This window comes from Stereum hirsutum (genome assembly GCF_000264905.1).
Source record: "Stereum hirsutum FP-91666 SS1 unplaced genomic scaffold STEHIscaffold_5, whole genome shotgun sequence".
Lineage (NCBI taxonomy): Eukaryota > Fungi > Basidiomycota > Agaricomycetes > Russulales > Stereaceae > Stereum > Stereum hirsutum.
The window spans coordinates 2,321,336-2,342,246 of NW_006763135.1; the positions used below are offsets into that span (position 1 = coordinate 2,321,336).

At 51.6% G+C, this 20,911-nt stretch overlaps 9 protein-coding genes across 9 annotated transcripts; 3 read left to right on the forward strand and 6 right to left on the reverse strand.

Annotated features, from left to right (window-relative positions):
• Positions 1 to 83: 83 nt before the first annotated feature.
• STEHIDRAFT_55452 (UPF0187-domain-containing protein) lies at positions 84 to 2,416 on the reverse strand (the record flags this gene model as incomplete). Its single annotated transcript, XM_007302333.1, has 13 exons — positions 84 to 302; positions 369 to 421; positions 480 to 514; positions 574 to 630; positions 693 to 730; positions 791 to 812; positions 874 to 995; positions 1,059 to 1,432; positions 1,607 to 1,715; positions 1,776 to 1,928; positions 1,988 to 2,051; positions 2,110 to 2,230; positions 2,299 to 2,416. The coding sequence occupies 13 exons, from the start codon at positions 2,414 to 2,416 to the stop codon at positions 84 to 86; spliced, it is 1,485 nt and encodes a 494-aa protein (XP_007302395.1).
• Positions 2,417 to 3,005: 589 nt separating this feature from the next.
• On the forward strand, positions 3,006 to 4,328 carry STEHIDRAFT_54448 (uncharacterized protein; the record flags this gene model as incomplete). The annotated part of the gene is made up of 9 exons (XM_007302268.1): positions 3,006 to 3,068; positions 3,245 to 3,344; positions 3,401 to 3,480; positions 3,566 to 3,601; positions 3,661 to 3,710; positions 3,779 to 3,817; positions 3,869 to 3,951; positions 4,009 to 4,047; positions 4,114 to 4,328. The coding sequence occupies 9 exons, from the start codon at positions 3,006 to 3,008 to the stop codon at positions 4,326 to 4,328; spliced, it is 705 nt and encodes a 234-aa protein (XP_007302330.1).
• Positions 4,329 to 5,621: 1,293 nt separating this feature from the next.
• STEHIDRAFT_138791 (uncharacterized protein) lies at positions 5,622 to 8,773 on the reverse strand (the record flags this gene model as incomplete). Its single annotated transcript, XM_007303020.1, has 4 exons — positions 8,675 to 8,773; positions 7,340 to 8,609; positions 6,545 to 7,272; positions 5,622 to 6,472 (listed from the first exon to the last, which is right to left on the reverse strand). The coding sequence occupies exons 1-4, from the start codon at positions 8,721 to 8,723 to the stop codon at positions 5,622 to 5,624; spliced, it is 2,898 nt and encodes a 965-aa protein (XP_007303082.1). The 5' UTR covers positions 8,724 to 8,773.
• Positions 8,774 to 9,985: 1,212 nt separating this feature from the next.
• On the reverse strand, positions 9,986 to 12,868 carry STEHIDRAFT_120665 (aconitase). Its single transcript, XM_007303021.1, has 8 exons — positions 12,692 to 12,868; positions 12,583 to 12,624; positions 12,486 to 12,530; positions 12,229 to 12,431; positions 12,136 to 12,173; positions 12,029 to 12,071; positions 10,539 to 11,970; positions 9,986 to 10,483 (listed from the first exon to the last, which is right to left on the reverse strand). Exons 1-8 carry the CDS (start codon positions 12,751 to 12,753, stop codon positions 10,081 to 10,083), a joined length of 2,268 nt encoding a protein of 755 aa, XP_007303083.1. The 5' UTR covers positions 12,754 to 12,868; the 3' UTR covers positions 9,986 to 10,080.
• A 669-nt stretch (positions 12,869 to 13,537) lies between these two features.
• STEHIDRAFT_155858 (uncharacterized protein) lies at positions 13,538 to 14,053 on the forward strand (the record flags this gene model as incomplete). The annotated part of the gene is made up of 6 exons (XM_007303022.1): positions 13,538 to 13,554; positions 13,627 to 13,654; positions 13,716 to 13,772; positions 13,832 to 13,843; positions 13,909 to 13,944; positions 14,009 to 14,053. The coding sequence occupies 6 exons, from the start codon at positions 13,538 to 13,540 to the stop codon at positions 14,051 to 14,053; spliced, it is 195 nt and encodes a 64-aa protein (XP_007303084.1).
• A 235-nt stretch (positions 14,054 to 14,288) lies between these two features.
• Positions 14,289 to 16,531, reverse strand: STEHIDRAFT_167782 (uncharacterized protein; the record flags this gene model as incomplete). The annotated part of the gene is made up of 11 exons (XM_007303023.1): positions 14,289 to 14,409; positions 14,467 to 14,685; positions 14,740 to 14,866; positions 14,922 to 15,056; positions 15,117 to 15,224; positions 15,286 to 15,365; positions 15,414 to 15,491; positions 15,550 to 15,682; positions 15,738 to 15,942; positions 16,004 to 16,081; positions 16,132 to 16,531. The coding sequence occupies 11 exons, from the start codon at positions 16,529 to 16,531 to the stop codon at positions 14,329 to 14,331; spliced, it is 1,644 nt and encodes a 547-aa protein (XP_007303085.1). The 3' UTR covers positions 14,289 to 14,328.
• Positions 16,532 to 17,129: 598 nt separating this feature from the next.
• Positions 17,130 to 17,692, reverse strand: STEHIDRAFT_155860 (uncharacterized protein; the record flags this gene model as incomplete). The annotated part of the gene is made up of 3 exons (XM_007303024.1): positions 17,130 to 17,192; positions 17,255 to 17,388; positions 17,452 to 17,692. 3 exons carry the CDS (start codon positions 17,690 to 17,692, stop codon positions 17,130 to 17,132), a joined length of 438 nt encoding a protein of 145 aa, XP_007303086.1.
• Positions 17,693 to 17,946: 254 nt separating this feature from the next.
• Positions 17,947 to 18,957, forward strand: STEHIDRAFT_167783 (uncharacterized protein; the record flags this gene model as incomplete). The annotated part of the gene is made up of 7 exons (XM_007303025.1): positions 17,947 to 17,994; positions 18,056 to 18,124; positions 18,182 to 18,240; positions 18,306 to 18,452; positions 18,513 to 18,558; positions 18,621 to 18,756; positions 18,810 to 18,957. 7 exons carry the CDS (start codon positions 17,947 to 17,949, stop codon positions 18,881 to 18,883), a joined length of 579 nt encoding a protein of 192 aa, XP_007303087.1. The 3' UTR covers positions 18,884 to 18,957.
• A 19-nt stretch (positions 18,958 to 18,976) lies between these two features.
• On the reverse strand, positions 18,977 to 20,877 carry STEHIDRAFT_155862 (uncharacterized protein; the record flags this gene model as incomplete). Its single annotated transcript, XM_007303026.1, has 9 exons — positions 18,977 to 19,088; positions 19,161 to 19,451; positions 19,534 to 19,558; positions 19,760 to 19,861; positions 19,935 to 19,967; positions 20,029 to 20,210; positions 20,259 to 20,333; positions 20,386 to 20,553; positions 20,618 to 20,877. The coding sequence occupies 9 exons, from the start codon at positions 20,875 to 20,877 to the stop codon at positions 18,977 to 18,979; spliced, it is 1,248 nt and encodes a 415-aa protein (XP_007303088.1).
• Positions 20,878 to 20,911: the final 34 nt, after the last annotated feature.

A 20,911-nucleotide genomic window follows, 5' to 3' on the forward strand; every position in this document is an offset into this window, starting at 1 on the left:
CAGCCTGTAGGCGACCCCTCAAATCTGTACCCAAAAAAAAAAAAATTGCGAGCGTGTCCTGCACGGCCTATCTCGAGCGTTGCTCAATTTTGTGTAGCATGCCAATAATGATGCCTCGTCTCCCTATCAACATCTCTCCAGGACTTGAGCAACGTCCGGCGTATACTGTGCATCCCCGTCTCGGCTCCGTGATAGGCGTGGTCGACGTCCAACATGATCTGTTGAGCGGAACGACGGTCGGCGGGTGCGAAGGGCTGGTTCCATTCGCTGAAGATGAAGGTCTGAGGGACTGGTGAGGTGTGCTGTGTAAAAGATTCATATTTAGGTTTGCGAATGGAGAAGAAGACACATGAAGAAATAGTGCTTACAGCGGTAATCTCGGCGAGTTCGCGTTGTATGGAGAGGCAGAAGCCATCGAGGTCTGTGGCGAGGTTCGTCAGTACCGCTACGAACGCTATGAGCTCTACGTGTCTACGCACCGAGATCGTTCAAGTCGTAGTTGAAGGGGTTCTCGCTATGTTCAAAAATCAGTAACGACTTTCGCTGTGATGCATAAATATTTGAACAACCCACATCTCTTGTCCGATTTCTAAGAAGCCTAGGAATAGGAACGAGGCAAATGCGGTGGCACTGAGGAGAAGACATGGCGTGAGTCAATGAATGTTTCGTCAATTTGAACAGAAGAAGCTCACGGAATAGTCAGCCATTTGAACGAGCTGAACAACTCGAACTAGGGAGGCCAATTCAACGCATTGTATCGAGCAACGTGGACGGTTGGTGTGATGCTTACAGGTAGGAAGAAAAGATATAACCTAGGATACAGAATACGAATCAATCGTCGGATGGTAGCGCTTCTTGATGTGAGAGACCTACCAGAGAGTCATACGAAGATGCGCTTGATATGCGAAAGGAAGGGGAGTGTTCCTGATCCTTTCAAGGTTCATGACTGTTTCTTGCAACGACGTGAGTCCGTTGTTAATAGCCGTCGCCGCAACCTAATGACGATATAGCACAAGTTCAGTTCAGTCATTAGGAATGTGATCGTGAAATTAATTTACCGGGGTCAGGAATCCATTCTTGAGCAACCATGCAAAGTAGCTGGACAAAAACAGCGAGATCTCGAGCGGAACGTTTGACTCAACCGCCACATACTTCTTCTTCCCCGACAAAGTCCTCTTCCCACCCTCGCTCATCGACGACATCTTTCCCCGGACCACCAAGCTGATCAAAGGCTTGAAGATGCGGAGAATGGGGAGATAGTCGTACGCACTTGCTTCCGGTGGATTACGAGCGGGTCGAAGTGGTCGCTCGCACTGAACAGTTGGGAGAACTTTCTCGGGATCGAAATCATCCGTGTTCTTGCTCTTGTTACGAGAGTTTAGTGAGTTTATCCAGGATTTACGGCGATTTTCAGAAGTGCTATGCCCGTTCCCTGTCGGAGCAGAAGTTGTGCGCTGCGCTTGCATTTCCGCGTCTTGTACGTGGGTCACCGGCGTAGGCGGCGGTGCGTCAGAGTCTGCGACCATTTCGGATGCTCTCCAGAGGGGAAGCACTAGTACCGAGGTGAAAAAATAGCATCTGGCTGAGGATTGTGAGAGATACTCACTATCGTCGTCTCCATGCGTCAGAGGAGGGTGTATCGAGTACCGAGGAAGGAAGCAGATCAGCGGGTATAAGTCCTCGTAATAAACTCCAGGCTCGCCGCGCAACATGTGCTGTATGAAACAGTTGTCAGTTCTCATGTCCACCCCCGGGACGTCTATTGAGAAGCTTACTTTAGTCGCAACAGAGAATGCCTGAACAAGATTAACCATCGTTTTCTTCTCAATTACACCTGCTAACACAGAGGTCTTGGGCTTTGGTGCGGCGCCGCCATCCGGAGGCTTCTCGCCATCTTCTAGGCGCTCAAACGGGATGTGATTCCAGATCTTTCAGCCAGTCAAAGAATCAGGAGTCTGAGAGACCGGAATAAGCGTGAAACACATACCATGTGCCCAAGATTTCGCGAGGCTAAGTGGAGTGTGGTCCACGACTTTCTGCCATCTTGGTATCTTCAGTACTGCAACGTCAGTCTATGAAAAACCCATAAGCCTGCAGACAGAAATGCACCTCTCATAAGCTGATGTTGTGCGGAACGAGATCACCAGACCAAGCACTGTTCCAAGCACAGACAGCAGCTGATTCGAAATCGAGAGGGAGTGCGACGTGAAGGTCGACACGCAACATACCACTGCCATTGTCGTTTTTAGCATCTATCGTATGAGTTACGAGACAGCAATGGTATACAGGAGCACTCACTGGTGGCAATGAGAGTGAAGAAGAGTACATCGGGCCATATATCGTTAATGACGGTGGCCTGCAACTTTTTCGAGGACCAGAGGCCCGGGCCTGAGAACAGAGGATTCACGGCCACCATTTTTAGGAGCAAGTTATCCAATACTACCCAAGAGTGAAAGTAGAAGAGAGAAGGAGAGGGAGACTGGGGGGTCGAAGAGCGCGCCGACGATCTTATACTAATATTAATGCTGTGAGCGCTTCATCACAGAGAGCCTGCCAAACACCACGAGGCGGCGAACAAAATCAGCGTTGTCTGATGACACGATGACGAGCCTGGAACCACAGTTCTCTCAGCGGTGGTTCTGCGTGGGTTCATCATGGCGAGTTCGGAGCACAGAGCCATTTCGAGCAGATCGTATGTCGAGCAGCCGGTGTCTTCAACTGACATTCGGACTCGGTTGGTTCGATTCGGCAGATGTACAGAACATGGGGAAATTGGCAATTCTGACAAGAGTCGTCGGGATCAAAAGCAATAAACGTCGAATGCTTCCGTTCCACGTGGACGACGCGTCCGACGCGTCGCGACCACGCCACACGTCGACTCGGTGAGAGCCACAAGACGACTTGCTTTATCCCTTTTCTCTTGCTTTTCTCTTCCCCCTTCCTGTTTATCTGTCATTCGTTTCCATACTGGCACTTGACTCTAATTGCTGCAAAAACGATCAAGCATGGATACTGACCTCAAATGTAACCGTCTGAACTGTCGGAGGGCGCTGAATGACAAGGCAGTGGTGGTAAGCAAGCTCATTGATCAAGTCAACTGATTGTAATAAACTCATATACCGACTGTGATTGCAGACGACTTGTACGTTCGCTGACTCAGTAACTTATTGACCTTGATCATGCGCGAATTAAGCACTGTCGGGTTGTAGGCTCCCATCTTTTCTGTGGTATGTGTTTTCTGCAGAACGATCCAACAATTATCTCAGTTTTCATACCATCCTGTCGATTCCTATTTACAGTCGATTGTGCGAATGAGCTCTTTGGTGCTGCAAGACTTTGCCCAGGTACCAATGTTTAGTGCCAATCGAATCTACAACGTTGCTAATCGGCAGTGTGGTAGCTTGTGAAACTTCCCTTACAGAACCGTGCGTTCCACTTGGCCTGCTGCGTTGGACGATACCCTATAACACCTCTCTTACTGTGCAGAGATGATGTTGTGGTAAGATATCCAATGCTGTCGTTATGGTTCAAGGCACCTGGACTCAGTGCCACTCGGTTTGTATAGGTGTGCTCCCTGCACCCCACCAACGACTACAAGACGGTCAATATATGCGTTCTGTCAACACTCATCCGAGTCGTCACGGCTGACTCTGCTACTAGTCTGTCCTGTCAGGCTTGAATCCGTCGACGATTCTTGAGATATGCAGCCGGTTCGTTCTGTCCAGTCTCGCGTCTTCTCGATGTGGCACCGCTGACTTTGGAATTCCGGGGACTCTAGGGCAGTATCGTTCTGGCAGTATCAGATCCACCAGGAGAAGTGTGCACTCATTGCCATTGCCGTGTGGTCTTTATATCTGACATGCGGTAGTTCATTCCAGCAAGCTGTTCTTCGCAACCTTAACGATAAGATCGCCATCCTCCAGAAACAGCTCGATAATGTTGTACGCGAAGGTAACGTCTTTCACCACCTTTTTTGTCCGTCCCATCTCTGAAATATAACTTGCTTAGCGAACGGAGAGATTAACTTGTTGAGCAACAAAGTCTTAGGTCTTTCCACATTCTAATTGTACATTCGGTCAAATGCCCTTGACAGTTCCATTGACAATCCCACAGAACTCGAGCGCGACGCCGAAGTCGAACGGCGTAAAATCCGGGACATGCAAGATGCCGCTAAAGAACGGGACAAGGAATACCAAAAGCTCAAAGTCACTGACCATTCTTTACCCACCCCGCACATCCCTCTTCTGCCGTCTGCTGCTGATAACTTACTATGTCATCGATGTAACTATAGGGCCAATACGACAAAATCAAGCGCAAAGCCCTCCTAGGACCGAACGGAGCCGGCCCCTCCCTCAACCTCGAAGGCGCCGTCCTCGACGCGACCTCGAATGACCAAACACATAGAAACGGAAACGTCACGCGACCAGCCAGTATGCAGCTCGGACGGGGAAATGTCGACATGGGTGCGGTGATAAGTGGAATGGAGGCGACCGGGGTAACCATATCCTCTTCGTCCGAACGCTAGCGCATCAACTGAATCTGCTCAGATTCAACGCACCCCTATCGCTGTACGCACGAACGCAAATTTCGGAGGTGCCATTGGCGGCGGAGGCTCATGGCCAGGCCCCGGCGGGACGCCTGACCGCACGACTTTCCAGCGCCAGCAATTCAACGCTCCTGGGCATGGTCATGGTCATGCTTACGGTGCCAACGCCGACCGGTCTTTCAAACCACGGACGGTATCCGAACGGTCTGACAGTGTAAACGAAGTAGATAATATGCTAGGAGGGGTGGGTGGTGGAGGAGGAGGAGGAGGAGGAGGGTCGAACCGTGATCGGGACCGTGCACAACTACGTGCACATCCAGACCGGGGAGCATGGGTGGCGAATAGTACCAGTAGCGGCCATACGAGCGTGAGTCACGGACACGCCCAGGCATCGCGTCCTACTCAGCGCAGTAAGCTCATCTCTTAGAGTTCAATTCCCGGGGTATGGTCTAATTGACTTTGCAGTGTTCGCACCTTCGTCGACAACAGGCCGACGTACCGGTGGAGGCTTCAAGCCAGCAGGGATCCACACCCCTCGATGACCGTCCCATCTCTTCTGTTGCGACTACTAGCCTCTTCTCGAAGTCTCAAATTGCTCAGTGCCTGCTTGCTATGTCGAATATCGAATCTCGAACCTTGGACGATGGACTCTCTGTCTTTGCTCAAAAACTAAAAACTGTCTCAGCGCTCAGGAATTATTCCACTGTACATTATATTCAGCGCGATGTATCGGTAGTAGCTCGTCGGATTGTAGTGGGTGCACAAGAGGAGTGGAAGGGCGGTGCCATGATGGTACAGAGAGCTGAAGGAAGATATCATAAGTGTAGATGAGGTTGGAGACAATGAAGATGAAGTCCAGGATGACGACGAGCAAGTGAACACATGCATGCATGAGTGAGCAAAAGAGATGAGAAGAAAGCATCCAGTACGAAGCAGAAGGAGAAGGGTGGGATAAGATCGAAGAAAGTCAATGGCATGAGCAATGGGTGAGGAGCGCGTCCAAGCAGAGACGGAACGAAAGCCAAATATGGCGAAAAGAAAAGAAAGAAAGAAGGGGAAAAAAAATACAAAAACCTCAATCACGTCTAATCTTCCCATTCTTCTCATCGTCCAAATACTGTCCAATCGCCAATATATCCTGCCCCGCCCTCTTTAAATACCCCGCCAACACATCCCTGTCCGCATGCGGCAACAAATCCGCCAACTTATCCACCTGCTTCGCGAACTCCGGATCCCTCGCATATGCAGCACTCCCACTATTATTATTATGAGGCACGTCCGACTCTGAACCTCGCCCACCGAACAGGTTGCTCGGACGCTTCACGTTACTGCTCCTCCTCCTCACGAGCACGGCGGACTTGGGCGGTTCCGCCGAAGGTGCCGGTGGAAGCATGAGCGTCTGCGAACGTTGCATCCGGCCTGGAGCAGCGCGGGGTCCGCCGGGGACTAAAGGTGAGTTTGCGATGACGATTGGTCGAGGGTTGCTGGCGGTATGTGCGTGATGGGCATTATTGGGGTTTGCTTTAGTGAGGAGGACCTTTCCTGCGGACGTGAGACCCTTTTCCTTCTTGTTGAGGCTATAGTTGCGCCCTATAGACGAGAAGAAACCGCCAGAAGGTTTGGGTACTGAGAGAGGGTTGGAACGGCTGGGTAGGGAATGAGAAGCGACGGTCGACAGACGGTGAGTGGATGCTTGGGCGAGAGCGGGGTAGGGTAGAGCAGGTGGAGGGATGTTGGCTGGAGGAAGAGTATCGATAGGTCGTGGAGAGAGGTCGGTGGCAGTATATGAATCTGAACGAAGGGGGAAGGTGGCTTCGGAGGACACCGAGCCGTTGGAGCGATGTCGAGGTTGTTGAGATATGGGTCTGGGCGAGAGTTTGAGAGGGTTTGTGGAAGATGGTACTCGATGGGACGATCCCTTCGATGCTGGTACAGGACAGTCGTAGATAGATCAGAGTTGAACCGTCTGCGCAGATGCTTTGGCGAAGTTGTACTAACCCTTCACTTTCGTAGCCGCCACCCAGTCGCTCAATCCGCAATCATATTTGGCGAGATCGTTGATCTTATCTGCGTAGCCCATGGCACGATCCAATGCTGTGGGTAGCGTGAGCACGTCCTTACCCCACATAGAAGCCGGCCAGTTGGAACGAATCCTCGGTCTAGGAGGACGGGGACCAGAAGCAGGAAGAGCTGAGACAGCCATTGGAGGAGAAGGTGTTGTAGAATTAGAGGGGACGGTCGGAGCCTTGCTCGAGAGAGTGGGTGTCCGCGGTAAAGTCGAAAACCTCTTCAGGTTCGTCAGCGTTCCTTTCATGCCATTGAAAGTCTGTCGTGTCTCGTCCTTGTTTGCCTCCTTCTTGCCCCGGGGTCCATAGCTCACAGGCAAAAACCCAGTAGAAGACGGTGGAGACCGTGCTTCTTCTTCTGAAGACCGAGGACTCGAAGCACCATCAGATAGTGCCTGAGTGAGACTGACCCAACTTCTCTGCGATGGAGAAATCGAAACAAGTTCAGATGGAAGATCATCTGCAGGTTCTACGATGATCGTCGAGGTAGCGACGGGCGGTGGACTTAATGATGAAGCAGAATCAACATCGTTCTCGATCGGTATGATAGCAATGTCAGGCCGGGAGACGAATTCCGTTGCAGGCGACGACTTTGTCGAGGGTGCGAAGGCGCCTTCTCGCACATGACTACTACTAGGGCGATCATTAGACTCCGCAGAGCTGTGAGAATCAAGCCACGTCAAAATTAGCGATAGCGCGTGCTACGCAAACATACGGATTGACTTACTCTGGAGTGTTCGTCACATCTCGGACGGGCTGCCGAGGCGAAGGTTCGGTAGAAGTACCAGAGTCGCGATGAGGAAAGGAGGACGTGGAACGTTTGGATGTCAAGGGAGGCGTAGAGGCAAAATTTCTCGAGGTGATCTCAAGGGCTGTTCGGGATCGGATAGGTGATGGGGACCGCATCCGGGGTGGCCTTGGAGGCGGGGCAGACGATGCATCAATGTTGAACATCGCTCTCGGGGGTGGTGGCAATGGTCCTGCCTTTGAGTGTCGGCCTGGCTCGTAGTACAGATAGGAGGAAGGATCGGCAGACGAGAACGACATCGAGGGAATGGAACGGTCTGCGCCTAGTGTCGGAGAAGGATTTGAATAGGAGGAACTAGACGTGCTATCTCCGCTAAGCGTCCTTTCACCAATGGTGGGCATAGTGAAACGCGCCGGATTTGCGGACATGGGCTCGCTTGCAGGCGGGGCAGAAGGCGCAGCAGTGGGAGCGGTAGGTGTGACTGGTGTTTGGAAAATAGGAGATACCGTCTGTTGAGCGGAGTCGTGACGAGGCTCAGCTTTCGGTAGAGTCCCAACGATCCCAATGTCGCGCGACGAGGACTTGTGATGGAGTGTCTTGTTACCCGTCGGTTTAGACGCCTCTGATGCTGAGCGCTGGTGACCGTCACCGAAGGCGCGATGCTGGCCGTGCGCTCCTTCGTGTCCTACGAGAGGTGTACTGCCAGCGGGAGGGGCAGTCAAGGGTGTAATGATACCGGTGAATGATTCTGGAGACGCGTCCGGGGGCATAACAAGCGCGAGGCCGCGGGAGTTCAGTTCACGTCTTGTCAAAGGTCCGTTTGGTCTATTCTTTGTCTCGTCCGGTCCTTTATTCGAGTTTGATTCCGTCGGACAAGAGGATGATGGTGGGTGAGACTGAAATTCAACGATCTGAACGCGCCTTTTGTCAGAACCACCTTCGGAAAGGTTGCTCGGTCTCCGTTGATGTCCGCTGCGGGACGAAGCGAGGTCAGAAGAGTGATGCTCTGGGCTTGTTTCCTCTTCGAGGGTCTTATGGCTCGTGGCTGGGGACGAGTCGGGAGAGTAGACCGAAACTGAGGATGTAGTGCTTGCAGAACGTGCTCGGGGAATGCGAGGGACAGAGGCTTCGTTTTGAGAGACGGTATATGATGATGGAACGGACTGTCCTGGGAGGTCTGACTGGTAATAGGAGAGGATGATGTCCGTGTCCCGCCGAACAGGGTTGGGACGCGGACCAGGAGCGAGTGCTGGATCGAAGGAAGAGGGTGAGCACGTATGTAAGGAAACAAACATGATCGGCAATGCGGCAGACCTGGACCATATTGCTCGCGGGCAGTCGAGAGTGACTGGATTGTTGTCATGAATAATAGCACAAAATTGGGGAAAAGTAGTATAAGTTATGAATAAAAGGGAGAAGAGGAGGTGGACGACAAGGAAGAGAGCGGATGCAGCTACGACCCATTTCAAGGGCGATGAACGCACAACCTCTGCTTGACAGCTTCCAGTTCCGCGCCCGGCATATCCATGTGGCTGCGCACGCAAGAGGTGTGCGGAATTGCAATCGGGCACACTGCTCGGCGTTCGCTTAGCTCTCGGCTAAGAGGTGGGTAGGGGGGAGTGTTGCACCCGGGGTCCTCTCATGAAGTGATTAGATAATGACGATGTCCTGTGGCGGAAACAGGCAAGTACTGTGGCTCGGACGCCAGTCGACCTTCAAAGAGCGTCCCATGAGTCTGTGACGGATAGAAAGTTGATAATATCGGTAGAGCAAGTATTAAGAATGAATGTGTACACCCAAGAGGATCGAGAGTCAGTGGTATTACGGCCGGTTGCTTTTTGATAGGCCTCTCCGGATTTGCGTGCCACCCGGCGGAGTCCGAAATCGACGTGAATCTACTGGTCGTGCGTTCCGCTCTAGAAATATTTATACAAGATTTTCATATCCTTTCTTATACGCTTCTACACTTAACATGAAAGCTCAGCCATATTTATCTCACTGATATACTTTTCTGGCCAAAAAAAAAGTAGCGGTAACTTATAAACTTGTGCTAGTAGACGCGGCGAACTTCGAATGGTGGCACGGCTGGAAGGCGCCACCGAGCCCGCCAGCAGCGTACGTTTTGAGTACCAGGCTGGTGCTCGACCAATCCAGAAGTAAATTTATTTCAATGATGTCCAAGTATAAATAACGTGGAGCTCAATACATATCATTTTAAGTCTGCAGGAACTGGCTGACATGGGGCCAGTGCAGGACGGTCGTGGTGAGACTCAGTGAGGAAGGCGCATTGTTTTCGGACTCCACTGGGTGGCACACAAATCCCAATATGCCTACCAAAAATCAACTGGCTGCAATACAATGACATGAGTGAGAATCAGTTCTTTGAACGTCGACTAGCGTCCGAGCCACAATACTTGCCAGTTTCCGCCACAGGACATCGTCATTATCTAATCACTTCATGAGAGGACCCCGGGTGCAACACTCCCCCCTACCCACCTCTTAGCCGAGAGCTAAGCGAACGCCGAGCAGTGTGCCCGATTGCAATTCCGCACGCCTCTTGTGCGCACGCGATTGCCCCTTTCGTCTCCTTCCGTCGCCCGAAACGCACACTCACGCTGCCACGAGCTATTACCCAGATCAATATTACAGAAAATACATAGTACATTGCTTTGCCGTCCATACTGTAGAATGCGCCCGTCGTATCCACCTCCGAGTCAAGCTCACCACTCCATCTTCTTCCCCCGTCTCACAGGTGCCACCGGAATCTTCTTCCCCTTGTAGCCAAACCCATCCAGCCATGGCCACACGGCGCTCCTCCGCTCCTCGAACGAGCCAATCGCAGCATCCTTCTGCAGAGTCAGCGCGATATCGTCCAACCCGTTCAACAGACAATGCCTCCTGAATGGATCCGACGTGAACGGAATCGAAGGCTTGCCACTCGCTCTCCTGACCTCCTGTTTCTCGAGATCGACCTCCAACTCCAGTCCGGCCTCGGCATCCTGCGCCAGGTCACGGCACTCTGCCTCCGACAGGGCGATAGGCAGCATACCGTTCTGCATGGTGTTATTACGGAAGATATCCGCAAAGCTGGGCGCAATGATGCAGCGGATACCGAAGTCATTCCTACAAACGATACATTAGTATGCACGCAGACCGCCAAGGAGAATAAAATGCTCACAAGCTCCATGGTGCGTGTTCACGCGAGCTACCGCAGCCAAAGTTCTGACCCGTGCAGACGAGGATCTTCGCTCTGTTGTAAGGAGCGCGGTTGAGAACGAAGTCGGTGTCTGCACCGGTGTATGGATCCTTGCGGAGGGTGAAGAAGAGGGCGTTGGCGAGACCGGTCCGCTTGAGCGTCTTCAAGAACTGCTTGGGGATGATCATGTCGGTGTCGACGTTCTCGATGTGCAGAGGCGCGGCGATACCCTTGACGATGACGAACTTCTCGACACTCGACGGGGCCTCCGCTGGTGGCAGGTCACCTGAAGAGGAGTGGATGGGCGGTACTTCTGGCTCGGGTGAAGGTAGGACGGTCTCGGTGAGGAACTCGAACTCGCTGGTCATCTTCATCTTCTGCGACGCGCCCGTAGCAGCCGCGAGGAACTTGCGGACGTCGGTCAGCTTGCCCGTCATCGCCGCCGCGGCAGCCATAGCAGGACTGAGGAGATGCGTCCGGCCACCAGCGCCCTGTCGTCCCTCGAAGTTACGGTTGCTCGTGCTAGCGCAACGTTCACCGGGTTCAAGCTGGTCGGGGTTCATACCGAGACACATGGAACATCCAGCCTCCCTCCAGTCGAATCCTGCGCGCTTGAATACGACGTCGAGACCTTCCGCCTCGGCGTGCTGCTTGATGACACCGGACCCGGGAACGATCATGGCGTGAACGTTTGGAGCGACCTTCGCGTCGGGACCAGCGGCGAGGACGATCTTCGCAGCGGAGCGCAAGTCCTCGATACGGCTGTTGGTGCACGAACCGATGAAGACCTTGTCGATCGTGACCTCCTCCAAGGGCATACCGGGTGTGAGGCCCATGTACGCCAACGAACGCTCGCAAGAAGCCTTCTTGACGGGGTCGGTGAACGAAACGGGGTTAGGGACAGAACCGGTGATAGGGGCAACATCCTGGGGAGAGGTACCCCATGTAACGGTTGGGACGATGTCTTCCGCGCGGATGACGACCTCGATGTCGAACTTTGCGCCGTCGTCGGTGCTGAGGCTACGCCAGTATGCGACGGCGCGGTCCCAGGCCTCACCCTTGGGAGACAGAGGGCGATTGCGGAGATACTCAAACGTGATGTCGTCAGGAGCGACCATACCGGCACGAGCACCAGCCTCGATGGACATGTTGCAAACGCTCATCCTGGCCTCCATGCTGAACCCACGGAAAACGGATCCGGCGAATTCGATAACGCACCCAGTGCCGCCGGCGGTTCCAATGACGCCGATAATGTGGAGAATAACGTCCTTGGAGGTGACGCCTTCGTGGAGCTCGCCGTCGACGGTGATACGCATGTTCTTGCCCTTCTTTTGCAGAAGCGTTTGGGTAGCGAGCACGTGTTCGACTTCGGAGGTACCAATACCGAAGGCGAGGGAACCAAAGGCACCGTGGGCTGGTACGACAGGGATGAGCTTTCTAGTGAGCAGTCGAAATATTTGACCCGGACGTACTGGATGTATGAGAGTCACCGCATACGCAGGTGATACCAGGCAACTGCAGACATTCAAAAAACTCATGAGGGGAGAGGCAGAAAGAGATTTCCCAATACAAGACCTACGGTAAATCCTTGCTCAGGTCCGATAATGTGGACAATACCTAGACATCGGAGTCAGTTCGACTCCTGTGCCAACTGGAGTCATGATAAACGTACCTTGTCGCCTGTCGGTCATCCCAAAGTATGTCAAGCCAAACTCTTTCACGTTCTCCTCGAGGGCCACACATTGCGCGCGGGAATCGGGCTCAGCGATAAAAGAGCTGACGGTGCTGAAGTTTTTGCGGGAAGCGGTAGGTACGTTGTGATCTACGGTCGCAAGAGTGCAGTCAGGACGGCGAACTGGACGTTTTGCAGTTCGGCTGAAAACATCATGTCAGCTTTGAATGAACCGGGAGGAACCTGGTTCTACGTACAGTCCTTCGAATGCCTGTGGGCTGGTGACTTCGTGCACGAGATGTCTAGAATAATCCTTGAGTAGATGTACACTGTATAAATACGAAATAAACACACCTGTCGATGTAGATCAGGGCCAGTCCATCGTCATTCACGTCGCTAAAAGGAGGAGAAAGATCAGCGCGTTGTTCGTGCCGAAGTAACGGGTCGCACGAGGCATACATACATAACATGGTCGTCCCAAATCTTGTCGTACAAAGTGCGGGGCTTCGCTACTGGCGCTGGCATGGTGAACGCTTGTCGGTAGTGGGGGTGAGACGACTAAGAAACAAGAAGACAAGAGAGACAGAGTCGAGAACGGCGATTAGGGGAAAGTGAAGTGAGTACTGCAAGGTATATAAGGAATCCTCGACGCGCTATTCGTCGCCTCACTCTCAGGGACTCGGCCGATCCGCCATCCGCGCAAGGCCGACCCCACAATCACTTTGCGCATACGTAACAAGCGCCCATTCAAAGTTGCATGGCTTTCATTCCGCTCTGATCCCGAGGCCCCGATTCCCGAATGGCGTCGTGTGCCGAGGCCCATGTACGTCTGCGCGAACATGGGAGGGAAAAGCCGTACATGTGCATCGTATTTTATCTTTATTTCCATGGTCGACGGAAGTAACACCAATGAATACGTCGACTATTCCTGGTGAACGTGACGCTATCCCGCTTTTACAGTGGCGAGGCAATAGCGATCCACCATCCGAAGAATTCAAATGCTGCGACCGTGACCGCGGTCGAGATACACTCTTTTTCTACGCAGTGCAGAGCAGGTGATACGGTTTGCAGTGGCATATTATCCATGCATGACAGTGAGGCTTTCGAGGACAACGAGGACACAAAATGATTACGGACCAATTCGCCGCAAGAGAGAGAAAGAAATATCGGCAAGTCCCGATAGGCAGATGGGAACCAACTGCACAGTTCATCAGCCACAACTTCCCGATTCGGAACACGCACCCGCACGCTCAGAAGTGCCGCCGCCGTCGCCACAGCGTAAGCCGAAGTCCTCGTCGCCGTCAACACCATGGCCAAATCAAAGAAGTGCGTCTTGGCTGCCCGATTCTCTGTCCTTCTGTGTGTAGGACAGATATCTAACGCGTTTCCGCTTTATAGCCATACCAATCACAACCAGAGCAAGAAGGTACATCTGTCTTGACATATTCTTCCAGGTTCACTTTGTTCATGCTTCATGTATCGTGAAGGCCCACAAGAACGGCATTAAAAAGCCCAAGGCCGGCCGCACGACTTCGATGAGGGGTGTACGTCTGCATCAATAATTCCCACTATTTCATGGTGCTGATAAATATTCATCTTTCAGGTTGACGCTAAGGTATATACAGCAGCTCGATCGGGAGGACACTGGGGAATTCTAACGTTTCGTTTGGTCATGGACAGTTCCGTCGCAATGCGCGATTCGCTAGCGCTGGCTCGGTGCGTGCTATCATTCCTCGTATTTGGGACGTGCACTGACTTCCATTATGCATCTGTGATATAGTACAAGGCCCGTCTGGAAGCAAAAACCGCTGCGGCAGCAGCATGATCCCTCGCCAGTCCTGATTTCGGGTTTGAGGGGGCTGGAGGTCGGGTGTACGATCTTCGCGTCATGTATCGCATCTCGTTCGTCGTCCATGTCATGCATATGGTTTATGTCTAGGTCACCACACGAAAAGATAATCTTTCAAAAACACTCCTACTCTCCCTGGCGTGATTATTCGACTGCCCAACAAGATCTCGATACACTATGCGTCAAATACAAGGGGGTCATAAGGCTACATAACCTGGAGTCTGACTTGGGTGGATGGGAGCCCCTCTGGCTCATGAACGATCTGCACTTTGTCTGTCTGGAGTACTCGTCTGCGTCGCTCGCTGTCTTAGAGCCTCGGTCAACCGCAATGCCTGCGACGGATATGTCAACGCCAGGCTCGATGGGGTGAAGAAACGAAACAAACTTACTGCTGCATCTTCCGGAGGCAATGCCCCTTTCGCCATATTATGGCGTCCTGGTCTGAGAACACGCCTGTTCACTCTTTTCGATCCCTCTGACGTCGCCGCAAAGAGCTTCGCGCACTCCTCGTCTGTGGCGACGTGCCCTTCCTGGAGCGAGAAGAACTTGTGGCGCAGGACTGTCTTGATGCGCTCCAGCTGGTGCGTCGTGTACCAGCCATCGCGTTCCTAGCAGCGATGTCAAAACAGAGTAGCAAATCGTCGCGGCTGATGAAAACTCACATTGCAGACTTCCCTGACTTCTTCCGGGTCGTCTACCATGGCTTTGATCATCGGATCTGTGATGTCGCACAGCTGGAAGGCTGCGGTCTCTTTTGAGGGAGTAACGCCGTCGAAGATATGGGATACTCTGGTGAATGAGCGTAAGAATTGCGATATACCTGACGACAGGACGAAATGCTTACCGTCTCTCCGAAAGCTCATCCTCCGTCAAGGGCCGACTGATTGAAGTCAACGAGTACCGGTTTTCCTGCCGACGTGTAATGAGCGAAGGGCGAACGATGGAATGGTTGAGGTTTCGGAAGTATAGCCGTTGGTAACTGCAGACGAAGTCAGCGTCCGCTGGGCAAGAACGGGCAGGACAAGAAACAGGCGTTCACAATCTAGCTTCCTTGTCGAGCCTGGGATCGTAACAGAAGCGGATCATGGTGTCCCTCCAAGGGCCGTCCTGAAAGACGTAGCAGCTGAGGGGAAGGATGACTTTCGAGCTAGTTGAAAGTGCAAATGAGACTAAGTCGTAAAGTTGGCAGTACAGTGTGGGACTCGTACTTGTGAATATCCCTAGCCTCTGCGGGCGTGAATTGGTTGAACAGGGCCTGACGGGTCCATATGGGTCTCTCTTGGAGGAGCTGCAAAAGAATGAGTAGAGACCGATATACATTCGGGAAGTGTCTCACATCTTCCAACTTCTTTAGAAGTTTTTGATCGAACTGGTCTCGAACTTTCTCGCAATGTGCTGGTGCGCGTTTTGGCACCTATGGAAGATCGCCGTTTGAGTCGACTGGTGTCACACAAAGAAAAATGTCTGCTTACCTCTTTCTCGGAGTACAAGATAGAGGCGGGTCCATAGCCTTGCCATCTCATCTTATTGATGAGTCTCTTCTTCTCTTCTCCCGTCTCTTCATCTATTGTAGTCGCAACCACAGACACAGGATTCGCTTTGAAACTGGTATCAACCGTCAACAACTGGTTCGCAAGATGGGACCGGTTTGAATGCGTACTTATAATTCTGCGGTACGCTCTGACGACTGAACAAAGGGGGAGGAAACAGTCGCAGATTACTCTTCTTCTTCGAAGAGGTTGGTGGCGTCCCCCCAGTTTCTCCGGTCAATGCAGGGTCGATGACAATATCCATAGCGTTTGGATCTTCGTCCTTGAGGTAGTCCTCCTTCTCCTCAGGAACCGTGTATGCGCGAATTGCGTCAACTAGAAGTCATACATGTTAGTTGGTAAGTCATGATCAAAAGTAGAAATGAAGCAATACTACCATCCATAGTGCCCATAGCAAGACGTAGTTTCGCCACAGGATCACTCATATCAGGTTGATACTGGAAATCAGCCATGCCTACTCAAGGTTGAGCCACACAACAAGTAAGTCATCATGTGCATACTTACTTCGAAACCTAGCTGTCTTTGGAATGACACCAATCGCTTCCGCCGTATACTCCCCAATCGCGCCGTCCTCGCCTTTCTCTCCCTCCGCCACAGGGGCCCTCTTTCTCTTCCGTTTCACAATTTTCAGAACGATGTTATTCGTAGGGACTATATCTCCAGGAACAGGATGAGAGAACGGATTCCCTGGTCTGAAGTTTAGTTCGAGCAGAGCATCCTGTTTGTTTGCATTTCGTTTGAAGGCCGCATTCACATTAGCCTGACCGCCTAGAGTCTGCAAGATCTGAGGAACAGAGGACGGAGCGACGTAGCCAGGAAACTCGATGGACGAAAAGTAAGTTTTTGGGAGAGGGAGCTCTGGAGCCGATTGTGAAGAAGAGGCGGAGGACGGTCCTGGATCCATTTGAGCCACAGAAACGTAAGGTGAAGGAGGTGTGAACAAGAAAGAGGACGCGTCGATCTCGTTGCGTTCACGCGTTTCGACTGCAGTCACGTTATGTTTGGCTCAGATCTCAAACACGATATTTTTGGGTGCTGTGGCCCACTTTTCTCTTCACTCTCTCGTTCAAGAATCAGTCACGGTATCATGGAAGCTGTCCAACCCAGGGGCTTCCTCTGACTCATTGAAGCTGGGGATACTTTACAAGGTGGCTAAGGTCAGAGTATAAGAAAGTACGTTTCTCGTCTACCTGGTTGGAATCGCGTCTGCTCTGCCTCCGAGAGTCAAGTAATGTGGCATGGTGTGCAGCCTTGCTGAACGAGGCCATACAGTTCCGGGGACTCTCAAGGATAACGAATGGTCATGAGGAAGTTATCACACAAGACGTGGTTGTCATACTGCGGCATTACTTGAGAATCTGTTGTGTGAATGACGAAGGGTAGGTCCAAATTTTCGAAGGCTTGTTGCAGTGTCGGTTCCACACATGGCAATCCTTCGGAGTAGATGAGAAGCGGATGAAGTGCAAGATAGGCGTCGAAAGGTAGATACAACAAGCAAGCAACTACTCGTCTTTTGGTGGTGTTCTCGTCGTCATCGCCATAGTCATCATTTCCTGCATAGCAGACTGACGTGTACAAGTAAATAGGGTCAGAACATCGCAGAGAGGACTGTGAAAATACTGCTCACCTGGGAACTAATGTCGATACCAGCCTTCTCCAGCTCCTGCATCACGCTCTGGACCTCCCTATTAAACTTTCTGTTGCTCGCTAGGCGGAATAATTGAATTGGTGATGGTGGTTTCCCACTGGACAAGTCAATGCCTACAAAGGCATCCACAAGACGTCAGCGCACTTCAGTAAGGTGAGGTTGCAAAAATGACGCACCTGCATCTTCCACAATGTTTGCGAGTCTCACGAGAGCGACAATAGCCTCCGGCTTGTCCTTCAGCTTTTGGTACAGCTCAGTATGCTCAATATGTTTTGTGAGTTCCGGAGGGAGTTCCAGATGCTGGATGCGAGATACTGAGAACTGCCGAGAGGCGCGGGGAAGGGCAATGGTAGGTCTATGGAGGCGCTGGACAGCGAAAGCTCGAGATGCAAGGCGGAAAGTATGAGAGCCAAACATTATCAGAGATAATAACCAAGGAAATCCAAATGGGGGGAGAAACACGTCGACAGACGTATGTTGTGTGGACGGACAAGGCTAGAAATGAGAGCGTCACAGTTGGCGAGCACGGCTCAACGATGATCGACGCGAATTGTGACGGGTTTTGCCGAGACGCGTTCGGCGCGTTCGCGACGCGCCTGACGCGCTCCTCCTTCTACCCTTCCATAGCTATTGGCCGGCGTGGAGAACATTGTGGTACAATTATATCAGGCATGGACGATGATTACTACTCAATAGAATCGATTCTCTCGGAGAACCAGGTAAATGAGCCCATTATCTATGCCACATAGTCATATACCGATCATCCATCATACCTTGCAGAAGATCCAATGCACATTCAAGATAGATATCGAAGGTATGGGACATCTTGCAGGAGGAGATGAAAAAGATGTCAGTGCGGATTGAGCTATATGAGTTGACTATGCCCACTGACGTCCACTTTCAAAGATCAAACAGTTGACAAAGATGCAACTACCTCTATGGATGTCTTGTATGATCGTCACTATGTTCGTTTTCCTCCACTTACTCATCGAAGTAATTCATCCTGAAATGGACCACATCTATATGTTAGGGACTGGGCAGATTGGCATATTCCAACACCCTTCAGTTCGCGTGTCAGAAACGCGTTGAACGCGGAAGCTAAGAGCGTCCGTTTATCTTCGCTCGTAGGCGCAGGAGGTCTGTGGTACGGATTCGGGAGAAGTCTGATGGAGAAAATGTGAGGCTCGAACTTGCATCTGAATATCTTTCTCGACCCTGACTGATGACGGGAGCATAGGCTTCAGGGCGCAGCTGCCGCTGAAATGTCTAGAATACTGACAAAGGTGAGATGTATTGTCGGATGTGGCCCATTTTCCCGTATAGACCTCTGATGCACTACGTATAGGCGTTCCATAGCAGGCTGGTCGAAGTCATAGATCAGGCGCAGCATTTTGGAGCTCTAGGCCCCGCTGGAGGCAGTGGACAATCAGGAGACAGCGCACAAAGCTTCAGAGAAGGTCTTGACGCAACGGAGCGTGAGAGTGAGTATTTCCTGGTTTCGCGCAGACGATATCATGCTGACCAGCAAACATAGTGTTTGCATTGGCCCAAGAGAGCGCAAAACGGACAAAACGGTGGTATGAGACGTCGGACAGAGCAACGAAGTAGCTGGTTGTGATTACAGATGCAGATGTGAGTTGTAGGATATGTGCAGGTGTACGGATAATGACAGTTGCTTGAAAGCTCGAGTGTTCCATAGTTTCACTGTGTCTTCTTCTCATCTGGATTGGAGGTCTCGTCTGGATCAGAGGTCTCGTCTGGATTAGAGACCCCGTCGGATGGAGGTTCCTGCTTTTGTAATTCGTATACAAACCTATGGGCCACAATCAGCTTCAATGTTCGCACATGCGAGTAAAGGATCAGCGACCATTTAATGCTCGCCCACAATCCCAGCTCAATCCCCATGAGTACCAGTACGTGGATGTTCCCGCGTGTGAGAATGGCGAGCACGAGGAATGTCCCGAGGAGAAGTGCCAGGACAAGGTCGACGATGAGGAGGAAAGTCGGATTGAGCGACGAGCCTGGAGTCAATATTGAGGCGATAATTGACTCCACCGCGGTAGCAGGCTGAGCCTCAGCAGCTTCCCCTGTGTCCGTGTCCTGGACGGAGGAAATACTGTCGCTTGAAGGTGGGTTCTCGTCGCTTGAGCCGTCCATAGTAGCCTTTAAGCCTACGCTAGAAATCTGATCTGAACAGGAATATGAAGCTAGTTCGAGGTGTACAGCCTTTCGCTGAGTGTTCCAAGATGAGAACGTACTGATAAAGGTCCTCCGACTTCTCTTCTATCAAGCGTGATAGTGAGCGTTCGAGTTGAAGAAGCGTGGGAACCAGGAAAGAGGTTGAATGTTCAGTGGCACTAGTACTCTATGTGGCGCCTTCGCTAGTCATCTTCTCAAAAAATGTGTGTCATACCCAAAGAACAGATTACAACTACATGGCCAAAAATTCACTCCGAACGTTCAAAGACGTCTCGACCAACCCACGAGAATTGGGTGCTCTTCCGTTCGCTATATCCCCGAGACTCCCCTTGGACTTGATTCCATTCCCAAACAATATCTTGGTCGTCCGAATGGCGACTGAAGGAGCTATTTCTCAAAAGATGCAGTCTATGAGTGAAGGCTGGCGTGCCTTCGAGAGGCTGGGCATTGCTTGGTGAACGTTCAGCTGCTGTGGTAGACGCAGGTTCAAGAGCTGAGGAAATGTCAGATGCTGGCAAAAAGCAGACGATATTAGAGGGGGCCTTAAGGCGTACGTCGATCAAATATTGCTGCCCAATCAAAATAGCGTCGAACAGATTGAATGACCTCCTCTTTCTTGTAGGAACCCGTTTCTTCTTCGCCATCTGCTGGGATTGGCATTGCGATCGGACGGGGTATAATTGGAAGCTTGAGATCATTTAGGCGGGAGTCCATAAGAACAAGTGCTGGTGCATTACTAGGATTCGTGTTAGAAAGAAGGGATGCCAGACCGTGAATCACGTACTTCGAGTTCTGTCTCAGCGAAACGGCACAAGAAAAGGCGTATGCAACCAAGGAGAGATATGCTGGCAGCGTCGGCCTATACTAACAATAAATCATCAAATCATGGCGGGAAAGATTTGAAACCTCACTCCTTAGAGGAGCTATCGTCGAGGAAGTAAGTTGACAAGTCATGCAATACGAGGAGAGATGGGGGCGAGTCTAGAGTTGCGTTGGCAGGATGCGTTAGGTGCTCTTGGGTGTCAGGAACTCGAAGCATAGATAGCATAAACTTCAGGTGTAAAGGTGACGGTATATAACTACGCCAGCACTAGTCAGATTGCAGGTTGGCCTAAGAGACGGAACAAGGCAATGATAACGAACTGTATGTCCACTCTGGACAAAACGTGTGCGACAGCACCATAGCCTCCACACTCGTTTAACCAGTCATCGTTGAGTTCCAGCATTGAACTATACAGTTCCTGACGTGTACGAGAGAAGACGATGATCCTCGTATGTGGTGGCTTGTCAGAGAGGTGCGTGAGGCAGAGATGTATGAGTGCTGAGGCATGAAATGGACCGGTGACGAGGAGGGATTGGAAGTCTGGCAGGACTGGGCTGGGCAAAGGGAAGAAACTGGACATGTCGTCCCAAAGTCATGCATAGTTGATTAGTTAA